Consider the following 14,556-nt stretch of genomic DNA (forward strand, 5'->3'; position numbering starts at 1 on the left):
ACTGCCTTAACCTCGATAAAAATATAATGGTCACTCTTATATTGATAGTTTAGACTTTTTTTTTTGAATTAAAAGTATTAAAGAAAATTTACAAATAGAAAATAATACTATAATCGATATACTCAATTAGATAACAAGACTTAATTCATATATCAAAATTAGATAACAAGACTTATTATTTTCTAAATGTCTATATTTCTTATATAATAATGTCCCTATAACAGTTGCAACTACAGAAAGAAATTGTAATCTTACTTAGGATCAACAATATTTCAGGAAAGATTAAATGGATTAGATATACTATTAATTGAAAAAAATTATTTAGAATAACTCAATTGTAAAAAAATAAGCTTCAAATAAAAATATATAGGAAGTTTTCTTAAAATAAATTAAGGCCCCCGAATAAAAGAAGTAAATATTGATATAGCCCCCATTTGTTTGGAACTAAGACGTGTTGGTACCTTCTTTTATTTTCCCACTTCTTTTCATCCCTTTTTCCCAAACAAAGGATAAATAGAATCAAATCTTCATATATATATTTCCGCCTAAAAACATTATCAGCTCCCCCCCCCCCCCCAAACCCCCGCCTCCCCCATACAAAAGAATATCTATAATATATATAACCACACTACTATACATTTACACGAATTTTATACACAAAATCTCATTTTCTAATGGCAGAATCCGAATTGGAATTGAAGTCTCCACCAAACCCTAACTCCTTAATTGTATCAGCACCGCCCTCAACTCCACCGGAATCACCGCCGTCGACTGCCGGCAGCAGACCGATATGGCTCCGGCAACGGCCAAAGATAAGAGTAACGACTGAATTTGACAGCGACAGCTCTGTATTCTTCCACAGGATTTCATGCAAAGTGCTTGATAGTTTTGCGAAATTGAAGTTATCGTTTCAGAATAACGGTAAGGGAGAAATATCGGACCCGCAATTGGCGTTATCTACGAAGTATTTGTCACTTCAGTATGACATTGAAGACAAAAATGCTCTTGTTAACGCTTCATTTAGTATGGCTCCTGGTTTGCAGTTTAAAGCTGCTCATGCTGTAAAGGTGTGAACTTTATTTACAGCTTTATGCAATTTCTTGTTGTGAGCCCTAAGTAATTGTGTTTGTATTCTGATAGATTTTAAGACGGTGTAAAGAGTATGCACTGACGGTATTAAGACGAATTACACTATCAAGTAACTTATTACAATATTTACACTATCAAGTCACTTATTAGTATTTACACTATTAAGTCATTTATTAGGTAACTAGAGGTAATTTCTTGATAAGCTTAGGTAATATGATAAAAATGGTAACTAACCTGGTATGTCGGTGTATAGAACTTATATCCATTTTGATATGGATTTTTGTTTTGAGTTTAACATATGACACCATAGTGTAAGGAAAATTTTACACTATCAGGTTGCCCAAAAGATATCTACATTTAATACTCCGTAAAAAAAATAGAATTCGTAATCTCAAAAAATAGGGCTAGTCACCTTCTATAAGAGATACAAGTGACCTGATAGTGTAATATGCTTTATGTAACACTTGTTGTGTGTACTGTGTAAGGGTGTTTGTATTTTGCCATGTTGTGAAGAGCGTGAAGCGAGGAAAAGCGACAACCCCCATTTCGCTTAAAGCGAGAAGCGAGAAGCGAAGCGCTCGCTTTTTTGAAGTGAAGCGGAATTTTTAAAAAAAATAAAAAAATAAATACTGCATAGACAACACATGTAATTGCAAGCAAATGTTCAATACTTCAATGTAAAAGATATAAAAATTAGAGGAAGGGCAGTTTTTCTCTGTTAAAAACTGGGCAGAGAAAGAAGAACCCAAGGATTGGCATCAATTCTGAGAAAGAATCGAAGGTAAAAAAAAAAATTCGCCAGCATTTCGCTGCTATTTGGACGTTGAAACAGTGAAAGAAAAAGAAGAAGAGGAAGAAGAAGAAGAAGAAGAAGGAAAATCAGAACATACCTGTTGCCGTTGAAGACTTGAAGTTGAAGAATAAAAGACAGAACAACTTCGTTTTTAATTAAATAGCCTGGGTCTCTTTAAAAACAAAGAAGCGGTCGCTTCCTTCGCATCGCATCGCTTGGTCGCTTTTTGCTTTTTAGTGGGAAGCGGTCGCTTTTTTATACCTGAGTCGCTTCACCTATGTGAAGCGGGCACTGAGTCGCTTCGCATCGCATCTCGCTTAAAGCGACGAAGCGAGCGCTTTTTTAATCACTGGTATTTTGATATGGAATTTTGTATTGAGTTAAATTTTTATACTATCAGGTCATTCAAAAGATGTCTACATGTAACCCATATCAAAAATTTTGATATGAGAATTTGTTATCTTGGAAGTACGGCAAGTTACACGCCACAACATGTATAAGTGGCCTAATAGTGTAAATATGCTTTACACCCTTGGTGGATATTAGTTAAACTCGAATTGTATTCAATGCAATTTGACCTTCATTTGGTTAATTTGTATACTTCTTTCATTTCGAAAAGAATGATGGGTGGGGTAGGAGGGTTAAATTTTCTACTTTTCAGTGAAAATGGGATATGGGTTCTCATTATTTTTGAAAAGTAAGATTGCTGAAAAGGTACTATAGTCATGCTTTTTTATAATTAAAAATATTTAGGGAATTTTGGAAAATTTAAATCAAAGAGTACATTGCTTGACTTCCCAATCTTAAATAGTATCAATGCTCCTTAAATTGTTGTTTGCATTTTATGCTTTACACTTTACTGAACACTTGTTGTGGGTACTGTAAGTCTGTAAGGGTGGTTAATAGCCTGTTTGGATAAGCTGAATTTAAGCAGCTTTAAGCATACGTGCTGAAAAACACTTTTTAAGTGCTAAGGCTGAATTTTTGAATAAACCGTTACCGGATAAAAGTGTTGAAACTGAAAATAAGCAATTACTATGTTTGATAGATACTTTTTGTCTTCGGACTGAAAAGTCCCTTAAAGCTGTTAAAACTAAAGATAAGCTTATTGGTGCATTATTTTTAAATTATAATTAATTCAAATACAAATTAATTTGTGTATCAATTCACTTTAAGTTATAAATTGATTAGATAAGATTATTCTAATAAATATAAATTATATATTTAAAAGACAAATTCTAATCAATGATTTGAGTAAAATTTGTAAATAAAAAACGTACTTTAGATAGTTTATAAATAAAGCGATGTTTAATTATAAAAAGAAATTCAATGTAAAATATTTTTCAAAATCAAAGAATCATGTAAATGCTTTATTTATGAAAAACTTGATTCGATGGAACTTGATTCGGCATATAAAAAGAATATTCGATTTCCATTGTAAAGAAACAGTACTCATTTTGCATAGAGAAGAGTATATAAAACTTGAATGAAAACGATACATTGCTACAGTACCTCCTTCCTAGCCTACTTTAGTTTTCTTATGCTTTGGATTTTGAATATTGAGAGAAATTTCAGATAGCTGATTATGACATTGTGGTTGAGAGGAACTAGCAACAAAGGAAAAGAATGGATTAGGGCTTTTAAAATGGAAAGGGTAGTTTGGGGCTTATAAAAAATGTAACGGACAATAATGTAAATTACTTGGTCAAATCCCAGTTCTTTTATGCAAAAACTATAAGTTAGGGTACGCCAACTTAGGGCTTTTGGCTTGTTTTGAGTTGTTTTGGTTCAAAAGCACTTGGCTCAAAAGCACTTTTTGAGTTTTTCAAACACCAAAACAAGCCAAAAAGTGATTTTAAGCTGAAGTTTTGTATTCAGTGCAGTTTAACCTTTATTGGGCTAATTTTTATTCTTTCTCTATTCCAAAACGAATGACAGTGTTTGGGTATCGACAATTTGTTTTGTATATATATATATGCTCCATCTATGTAGATTCAGCATCTATTTTCAGAGGTCAAACTCCCTAGTCCTATGTTTCCTTGTGAATTTGGATAGTACAACAACAACCCAGTAAAATCCCACCAGTGGGGTCTGGGGAGGGTGGAGTGTACGCAGATCTTACCCCTACCCCAGAGGGGTAGAGAGGTTGTTTCTGGGAGACCCTCGGCTCAGAGACAATAGATCTTTGACAACAAAACCCTAAAAATAATCAGCAACGTGAGAGAGCAAATAAATGGAAAAGCAGTAATACAAATATTATGCAAAAGTGTGAAACACAACATAAATCGCTAGCAGTGCTAGACAAAACACTATCATACTCGTCGGTACAAAGAGGGAAACCGGGACAAAGAGGAAAATCGCTCGACTACCCTTTAACCTACAACCCTAATGTTCGATCTCCATACCTTCCTATCAAGAGCCATGTCCTCGGAAATCTGGAGTCGCGCCATGTCCTGTCTGATCACTTCGCCCCAATACTTCTTGGGCCGCCCTCTACCTCTTCTCGTACCTGTCAAAGCCAACCGCTCACACCTCCTAATCGGAGCATCTAGGTTTCTCCTCTGTACGTGTCTGAACCATCTAAAGTCGCGCTTCCCGCATCTTGTCGTCCACCGGAGCCACGCCCACCCTCTCCCGAATATCTTCATTCCTAATCTTATCCGGCCTAGTGTGCCTACACATACATCTCAATATCCTCATTTTTGCTACTTTCATCTTCTGGATATGTGAATTCTTGACTGGCCAACACTCAGCCCCATACAACATGGTCGGTCTAACCACCGCTCTATAGAACTTACCTTTGAGTTTCGGTGGCACATTCTTGTCACACAAGACTCCAGACGCTAACCTCCATTTCATCCACCCCACCCCAATACGGTGCGTAACATTCCGTCGATCTCCCCATGTCCCTGGATAATTGACCCTAAGTACTTAAAACTTTCTCTTTTGAGGATGACCTGTGAGTCAAGCCTAACTTCCACATCCGCTTCCCCCGTCACGTCGTTGAACTTACATTCCACATATTCCGTCTTAGTCCTACTCAACTTGAAACCTTTAGACTCCAGGGCTTGCCTCCATACCTCCAGTCTCCCATTAACGCCGCCTCGCGTCTCATCAATCATAACTATATCATCAGCGAACAACATACACCATGGCACCTTTCCTTGGATATGGTGTGTCAGTGCGTCCATCGCCAGGCCAAATAAGAACGGGCTGAGCGCAGATCCTTGGTGTAACCCCATAACCACCGGAAAAGGCTCTGAGTCACCTCCCACAGTTCTAACCCGAGTCATAGCTCCATCATACATATCATTTATCGCCCTAATGTAAGCCACCGGCACACCTTTCACCTCCAGACACCTCTAAAGGACTTCCCGGGGACCTTGTCATACGCCTTCTCTAGGTCAATAAACACCATATGCAAATCCCTCTTCCTATCCCTGTATTGTTCCACCAACCTCCTGATAAGGTGGATAGCTTCCGTAGTAGAACGACCCGACATGAACCCGAACTGGTTTTCCGATATAGACACCGCCCTTCTTATCCTCCCTTCCACCACCCTTTCCTAAACTTTCATGGTATGACTTAGTAACTTGATACCCATATAGTTGTTACAATTCTGGATATCACCTTTGTTCTTGTACACTGGAACCATTGTACTCCACCGCCACTCATCAGGCATCCTCTTCGTCCTGAAGATAACAATAAACAACCCAGTCAGCCACTCCAAGCCTGCTCTACTCGCATATCTCCAAAACTCTACTGGAATCTCGTCTGGTCCGGTAGCTTCCGGTCGCTTTGCCCCGACTCATCTTACCTATCGCACGCACGACCTCATCAACCTTAATACGCCTACAATACCTAAAGTCGCGGTGGCTCTCGAAGTACCCCAATTGCCCTAACACGATGTTTCCATCCCCCTCTTCATTCAAAAGTTTATGAAAGTACGCCTGTCATCTTTGTCTTATCTTGGCCTCTTCCATCAATACTCTATCGTCCTCGTCTTTGATGCACCTCACTTGATCCAGGTCGCGAGCCTTCTTTTCTCTCGCTTTGGCCAACCGAAATAACTTCTTGTCCCCACCTTTGCTCCCAAGTTCCTCATACAGCCGACCAAATGCAGCAGTCTTAGCCTCTGTGACCGCTAGTTTCGCCTTCTTCCTAGCCTTCTTATCTCTTTCTCTGTTCGCTCTCCTCTGATCCTCGTTGGTGTTCTCTACTAACTTAATGTAAGCCGCTTTCTTGGCTTCCACTTTACCTTGGATCACGTCATTCCACCACCAATCGCCTCGGTGCCCGCCAGACTAACCTTTCTAAACTCCCAACACCGAAAACACAAATGCGTAAAAGCTAAAAGCCCAACAAGGAAAAATGAAATAAAAAAGGGTAAAAATTGTATATACACAAAGAAACAAAAGGCGAGTTTCCGGCGGATGATGAGATCGGAGAATACAACGGATTTGAGAAGAAGAAGATTGAATCAGAAGTTCGTCTCAAATGTAAATTTAAAATAAAAAATCTGAATTTGGATAGTGATTCTCAATATTTTTGAAATTTAAGATACAAAGTAACAGTTCCAATTTCGGGTTAATTCTATATCAATTTCTTAATGTATTTTAATTTACTTATTTGAATCTTACCTAAAAAGTAATGTAAGTCTTAATTTCTTATAATTAAATTATTTAGGAAATATTTCAAAATAGAGTAGTAAAAGAAACATTGTTTAAATCCTTAAACAGTAATAGTATCATATAAAATTGGATAGGCAGAGTACATCTGTTTCGGCCCTAGGTTTTTGTATGTCTGCGAAGTGGGAGACTTGCCCAAATTCCCCGCTTGCACTACCATAGGACCTGTTGCCACCAATTCTGCATTGTCTCGACCTATTCCTATTTCCTTGCTGGCACAAGCATTGAACAGTCTAGAAACTGTCTGTTGATTATCTTCTGCAAGTCAATGTTAATTTGCAATTCATTTAACTTAAGGAACAGTGATACAAGTACTGAAGGAACGGAAAATTATTTAGGGAATTGACTTTGAAAAATAACTTAATGAATGGAGAAAAGAGGAATTATCCCACTTTTCCATTGAAAAACTAATACTTTCTTTGTTTTATATATCGTCCTTCAGTTTTAGGGTATTCCAACATGTTTGACATCATCCCACTATTAAATTTTTTCTCTATGACTTTCACAACTTTCAAGAATTCAAATGCATTTAAATATTAAAATTTTAAAATCTGATGTGATGTTTTCTCTAAATAAAGTATCTTTCAACCATTACCGTAGCATTTTCTTCTACTGTCACCAATTCAATATATATGGTAAATTTACAACTTAAACTCCCATATCCAGTCATACACCATCACACTAAATGGTTGGAGAAGGTAGATAGCTTGGCACTTATAGAGATGCACATGCTTTCTGTGCTCTCTTTTATGTGGGATCCTGTTGTGAAGCTTATGGAATTTGTACTGAAGTTATGAGCAAGTTATCGTACACTAATATTGCAGGATTGTAATCAAACTCTATTTTTCTTGAAATTTTGTGGACTCTTTGAGTACTTTATGATGATGCTTCAGTCACCATATTCCTATCTACTTCAGGATGTAGTATGATTGATTCTGTTTACATGCTGTGTGTGCACTATACCACTCTTACACCTCTTTTGGTCATGCTACTAGGCACAACAAGGAGAACTGGCAATGGTAGCTGATCTGGCGGGTCCAGCCTACAAGTTTGAGTTGTCATCTGCTTATCCATCAATTGGCATGGTAAGACCGAATCTCTATGTACAGTATTTTATTTGGATTCTTGGTTATCTTTGAGAAAAGTGCTGTTCAAGATATTATCAACTCACTGGCTCTATAGTATCGAGTATGGTTCCTGGTTTACATTTGAGAAGATTATAGGGAATGTAATACTGAACAATACAGTACTTGCAGCTTCTTTTATCATACTTCTTAAGCACGTGTCCGCACATATGGATCAGCACTTCATTCACTGGTAGATATAGGACTGTAAATTCTTGTGCTATACAAAAAATTCTTACCTTCCTGCTGAGGTAGTGAGAAGAAAGCTTAGATTTTCGGAATGCAATTAGTTTCTTGTGTCTGACAATTACTGTGGCATCTGAGAGGTGGCTCTATCTATCTGTGCTTTGTTATACAGCATCTACTTTTTTCCCTTATTCATTCTTTAATCATCCTGCTGCAGCCAAGAGCAACCCTCAAATTTCCTCTGGGTGAAGTTTCACTACAGGAAAAAGAAGAGGAGGAAGAGGAGGAGCAAGCAAAGAGAATTCTGTCAGTGAATGGCATCCTCAAAGGCAACATCCTGAATGGAGTTTGTACTGCAAAATACAAGGATGAAAGTTTGGATCTGACATACTGCTATAAGGTAGTTTCTTTTCACCAACTGTTCATGTTGTTTTGACCCAAGTTTTACTGGATTGCAGATGTTTAGTCATTTATTCTTTTCTTGAGTTCTTCTTGGCTGTTAAGTGGATTTGACTGTACACCCCATGAAATGCGTGGTCTCTCTCTCTCTCTCTCTCTCTCTCTCTCTCTCTCTCTCTCTCTCTCTCTCTCAGTACCATACAAGGTGGCCTATTGCTCTTGAAGGGAGAGCTCATGAAGCATATTTTTTAGGCGCTAAACATGTGAAGCGAAGCAAGTTCAGTGAAACATTTTGTGACAAGGCTAAATTTGTCTTATCTTATAGTGCTTGTGAAGGATTTGTTTGATGTGTTTTACGTTAATGTGATAGACCTTTTTGTATTGAGTGACATATGGGTTTAATAGAAAGAAAAAGAAAAAAAATGAAATAGATAATAGGGTGAAAAGAGAATTATACTAGATGCCTAGAGTGGCAAAGCAATCTTTTGAAATTCTGATTGCCACTTATCTGTTTTTCCCTTCTCAAATTGATACCCTGTGGTAGATATTGAGAATGTCTGAAATAACAGTATTTGCTGCTCAAACTTATGCTGTGAATCACATCATCTTGCAGATTTGCTGTGGAGCTTGAACTTGAAAAATGTGCTTATGTGCATGGTATTGTGGAGTTATTGATCCACAATTGCTTCATTTGTGTATTTTCTGAAATTTTTTCCATTCCGTTCACTTTGAATAGGATTAAACATTCATTTTGATTCAATTGGGTCCTTCTGTGATTTCATGTGTCTGTATATCTGAAACTCGCACCAAATTTTTTTATTTGGAATGGAACACCAAAAAATTATTTTAGAACTTGCAGCATCTGATCCCACATGGTTAGGAATTTTTCTGTCTACATTTGAATCTATATTTGGAGTTGACCATTCCTATGTTGCAGGATGAGCAAATGGCATTTATTCCCAGCATTTCATTGCCTTCAAATGCAATGTCATTTGCCTTCAAGCGTCGATTTGGTCCTTCGGACAAGTTGAGGTGAAGCCTCTATCTTCATTTGACCTCCTTTTAACATAATGTTTCTAAGTTTTAATTTTATGATTTTCTTATGCAAAAGCATATCATATGAGAAAATATTTAGCTTCAATTGACTGAGCTGCTTGAAGTTAGAAAACAATGTCATAAGATATTAGATGTCACTGTTCGATTAGATATCATACAGTGATATCAGTGTGTGATATCATGCTGCAGGAATTTTGTATACTGTGTCATTTCCTAAATATACCAAAAAGGTGGGAACTACTTGTATATATGGCCTGAACTATAGAGCTTCATCTGGAAATAATAATAATACGCGTTAATTTGGAAAATATTGATCCAACAACAACAACAACTTAGTAAAATCACACAAGTGGGGTCTAAGGAATGGAAAATATTGATCCATGATAAAAAATTACATATTTAGGTTCAATAGACTGAACTGCTTGAAGTTATGAATAGCATAAAATGTACGGAAAAGGGCCAAAACTGCCCCTAGACTATTCGATTTGGTATAAAAATGCCCTCCGTCCACCTGCACCTATTCGAATAAAAATACACCTACTGTTATCTTAGTGGCTCAACTTTGCCCTTATTACTAACAGACCTATGTGGAAGAAAAAGAAAATTAAATTAATATTCATATGTTATCGTCCCATTAGTCTAACTTAAACCCCATCCCAAATAGAATTAAACCGGCCTGTAACCCGCCCGATTATAAAACACAACTTCTCCATCTCTTTGTTCTTCCCTCGTTTCAACCGTTCTATTCAATCCAGATATAGATTCAGTTCTCATGGATGGACATAGATTTTGTTCCAATAAAATTTTCATGGATAGACATAGATTCAGTAATCATCAATCCGGACAGCAAACAGAGAGGAAAAAAACTCAATAGCAACCGAGTTCAATGGAGGTCGCCGGATTCTGACAAATCTACCGAAGAAAGAAAAATCATTTCTCTTTTTGTTCTTCTTTCTTTTAGATATGTATGTTGTGTCATGTGTGTATATGTATATAATATAAAAATTGAGGCTCGTCATACATCTGGCGATATCGTAGGCCCGAAAATCTAAAATAAAGTCAAACTTTTCGGGGCGGATTGCTTACTTTGTCTTCTCTCAGCTTACTTTTTCTTCTCTTAGCTTTTTCTTCTTTTTCTAAAAGATGTTGCTGGACTGTTGTTTGAGATCTGGACAGTGATAGATACAACCAGAGAAGAAAAGAGTAAGTTACTGGGAAGAAAAGAGAGATGGAGAAGTAGTGTTTCAGGCGTTTAATTCTATTTGGGGTGGGATTTAAGTTAGGCCAATGGAACAGTGACAAGTAGATATTAATTTAAAAAATTTCCTTCAGATAGGTCCGTTAATAAAAAGGACAAAGTTGAGCCACTAAGATAACGGTGGGGGTATTTTTATTCGAATAGGTGGACGGAGGGTATTTTTGTACCAAATCGAATAGTCTAGGGACAGTTTTAACCCTTTTCCATAAAATGTACTATATGTTGGATGTCACTGGTAGTTTAGAAATCATATAGTGATATTATGATGTAGGAGTCCAGATACATCTGTCATTTCCTAAATCTATACTATATTAGCAATTTTGTTCGCCTTTTTTACCTTTCAAAATTGACAAAGAGTGGGTTGCTCTAGTGGTGAGTACCCTTCACTTCCAACCACTTCCAACCAAGAGGTTGTGAGTTCGAGTCACCCCAAGAGTAAGGCGGAAAGTTCTTGGAGGGAGAGAGCCGAGGGTCTATCGGAAACAGCCTCTCTACCCCAGGGTAGGGGTAAGGTCTACGTACACACTATCCTCCTCAGACCCCACTAGTGGGATTATACTGGGTTGTTGTTGTACTAGACAAAATAATCATTTAATTATTTTTCTAATACTTAAGAATAGACATTTAATTATTTCCCTAATATTTAGGTCTTCAAAATCAACAAAATTAGTGTATTAAATTCTTTCTTATTTATACTATATAATTTCACAAATTTGTAAAGGAAAAACATAACTAAGTCTTTTTTTCCCGATCTAATTTTGGCATATTTACATTTCGAGCACTTCCATTCCTCTTAGTTTTAGGAATGGTTTTCGTCTCAACTAAATTTGTGACATTTGACGTCATGATGCCAAGTAATTGGGTAGCTTATATGTTATGTGACTAATTCTATGGTTTTATTATCTGAATACGAGCATTTTCATATACTCCCTTTGTTTCAATTTATGTGAACCTATTTTCTTTTTAGTCCATGCCAAAAAGAATGACCACTTTCCTTATTTGGAAACAATTTACATTTATGCAATGATTTATAGCCACACAAAATATATGTGCCTCATTCTACACCACAAGTTCAAAAGTCTTCTCTTTTTTCTTAAACTCTGTGCTCAGTCAAATGGGTTCACATAAATTGAAACGGAGGGAGTATATTTTTTTTCAGTTGTGCATTCATTAATTGGCATCACCTTTGTTAAGATGATTGAATTTTGAACCCATAATTAAGTTTGTATTATAATACATTTTCATATTATATTTTAACTCTTTTCTACTAAAATAATATTTTTCTCTTTATCGGTTTTTGTATAATATTTGAAAATTACACTCAACACTTTGAATAAATAACCAAAAAAAAAAAACTAACAATAGAAAAGAGAGAGAGAGAGAGAGAGAGAGAGAGAGAGAGAGAGAGAGAGAGAAAAGTGATTGACAAAGTTAATAATACTAACAGTGCCGTAGACACAAAGATTCGGAACTGAAATATACATCAATGTCTTATCCTTTAAAAATAGAATTCTTACTCAATAAAATTATAATTATAATTAAATACTTAAAATTTTGGATGAGCTAAATTCAACAAAAATAAATGATTTCCTATAATATTGAGAATAAATAATTAAGTATTTGAATTAATAATTATCAAGAAAATCCATTTTTTTCTCAAATTAGTCATATAAGTAAAAAATAATTTTAAGCTTACACAACCTAATAATATTAAGAGTCATTAAATTTTGCAAAGTCACTTATACTATGATCTTAGAGTCAAAATGATTAAAATGCAAGCTCGAAGGAATACATAAATAGGGTACACGCGCAAACCGCATACTCTAAAGCTAGTATACCAAAAAGGTGGGAACTGCTTGTTATACAGCCTGAACTATAGGGCTTCATCTGGATATAATAATACATTTTTTGTTGATAGAGAAAATATTAATCCATGATTTAAAGTACTTTTCATGATTACAAATGCATATACTTGTATTTATTAATGAATTTGTTAATTTTAACTACAAGAGATTTCCAGCCATTTTTTTGTGATTAAGTGGGTGCTTCTCTATTGATATCTTTTGATCTGGGGTTCAGCTACTGGTATAATTTGGACACGAACTACTGGAGCACAGTTTATAAACACAATATTGGAAAAGACTTCAAGTTTAAAGCTGGTTATGATTCAGAAGTGCGACTTGGTTGGGCATCTCTATGGGTAAGTTATTTTGGTGCTTCAGTCCTTTCATAGCAAATAGGAACAAACTGCTTTTCAGCTTTGATTGTTATGCTGCTTTAATTTGATGTAGTAGTTATCTTCAATTACTTAAATTTTTTCACTGAGATCTCCAAGTATATTGATAGCTTTGACGTGTTTTTTCCCTTTCTTCCATTGTTTTTTTTTTTTTAAAAAACAAAGTTTTGTATGCCTTTTTAATTGAAGTAACTACTACTTGCGTTTTTAAATTAGTATTTTTCTTAGTGGCCAGAGGAGACGATTTAACTAAAGATAGAAACAATCGAAAGGAAGGTCTCTTTATTTTTATGCAAACAAACTCAATAGAAAATCGCTATTGGAACAAAGGGTTTTTTTCCTTTTCAACAATAAGTCTATTGCAATGAGCAGGGTTGACAGCTTTAACATTAAGGTTTGCTAGCAAAGGCAATTTTCTAATAGTGTTATTTTCGTTCATGCTACATTACTGATATGAGCGCCCAATCTTGGTGATTGAACATTTTCTCTTGATTTACGTTGATAAAAACTGGACCATGATGACAGGAAGTAAGGAAAAGGAAACAGGAAGTGATGTTGACGATGTTGTGCACTAATTCCCATAGCTTAAAGATATCTATTAATCTTATGGGATTATATGGGAAATCGCGTGTTGTGCTAAATGCTTTTCCTAGCGTTGTCCTTGTGTTACTTTCGTTTTGGCCTTCTGATTACAATACTCAGTTTTAGTTTTGTATCTTTGTATTTTTGCTTCGGTTTTATAATTGGTGTGATTGTTGCTGCCCTTCCTTTTATCTTTCAAGGTCTGCGTATGTACTACCCTCCCCAGACCCCACTTGTGGGATTACACTGAGTCTGTTGTTGTTGTTGCTAAATGTTTTTCCTACTTGTCCAAAAAAAGAAGCAAGAAAAAAACTACAAAGTTATGATACATAATAATAGCATCTGCTCCTGCCACATTTTCTTTGTTAGGCTGGCGAGGAAGCTGGAAAAGCGAAGACAGCTCCGATGAAGATGAAAGTTCAATTTATGCTTCAAGTACCTCAAGATGACATTACATCTTCATCTTTGATGTTCCGTGTGAAGAAGAGGTGGGATATATAAGACTCCTATCTTACCTTGCTGTAATGAGATAGTAATTGTTTACAATGGAAATATGGATGTTTCTTTAGCTGTCACAAATTCTGAACCTTTCCTACCAAATTCATCCTTGTTACTTTCATATGCTAGCAAGTCTTCTTGTTCGCTCTTTACAAAGCATGTAAAGCTTGAAAATATCTCATGTTGCACTCAATAAGCCCCCATCTTTCAGCTGAATGAGAAATGTCATGCTAATTTTCCTGCCATATTTTTCGTTAAACCAATATTGACCTTTATCTCGCCAGCTACGGGAAAAATTTGAGCCCCGTGTTCTAGCTTCTGTGAGTTGGGCAATCTTAAAATGTTCAACAAGAAAGAGACTGGTTACTCACAATCTGTTGTCTTTCATCCTACTTCAATTAGTGCATAACATTGTCGTCTAACATCGTGATGAATTTGGCTTATCAGACTAAAATTCGTGATATTAACTTCTAAGATTGAGTAGGGTAGAAACACATTTTGTTAATAGTTTCTTTTCCATAAGTTACGATTTTTATTGTAAAAGTGGAGCCAATACCATCATAGGATGTGTTCGGGATGATTGGGATCCCCCAACTTAACCATGGAAAAACTTGATACGGATCAAATCTCCATTAAATGAATTCTAA

At 36.0% G+C, this 14,556-nt stretch overlaps 1 protein-coding gene across 1 annotated transcript; it reads left to right on the forward strand.

Moving 5' to 3' along the window:
- Nucleotides 1-557: 557 nt before the first annotated feature.
- Nucleotides 558-14,154, forward strand: LOC104085496 (outer envelope pore protein 37, chloroplastic). Its single transcript, XM_070199640.1, has 6 exons — nt 558-1,067; nt 7,566-7,655; nt 8,098-8,280; nt 9,217-9,311; nt 12,673-12,793; nt 13,781-14,154. Exons 1-6 carry the CDS (start codon nt 675-677, stop codon nt 13,910-13,912), a joined length of 1,014 nt encoding a protein of 337 aa, XP_070055741.1. The 5' UTR covers nt 558-674; the 3' UTR covers nt 13,913-14,154.
- Nucleotides 14,155-14,556: the final 402 nt, after the last annotated feature.

Source organism: Nicotiana tomentosiformis, chromosome 4, assembly GCF_000390325.3.
Source record: "Nicotiana tomentosiformis chromosome 4, ASM39032v3, whole genome shotgun sequence".
Lineage (NCBI taxonomy): Eukaryota > Viridiplantae > Streptophyta > Magnoliopsida > Solanales > Solanaceae > Nicotiana > Nicotiana tomentosiformis.

Bases quoted from the DNA above. Each gene is read 5' to 3' on its own strand.
- LOC104085496 (XM_070199640.1), top strand. From the start codon at position 675: ATGGCAGAATCCGAATTGGAATTGAAGTCTCCACCAAACCCTAACTCC. The intron at 1,068-7,565 runs GTGTGAACTTTA...TCATGCTACTAG, and splicing joins AAGCTGCTCATGCTGTAAAG to GCACAACAAGGAGAACTGGC. The intron at 7,656-8,097 runs GTAAGACCGAAT...ATCCTGCTGCAG, and splicing joins CTTATCCATCAATTGGCATG to CCAAGAGCAACCCTCAAATT.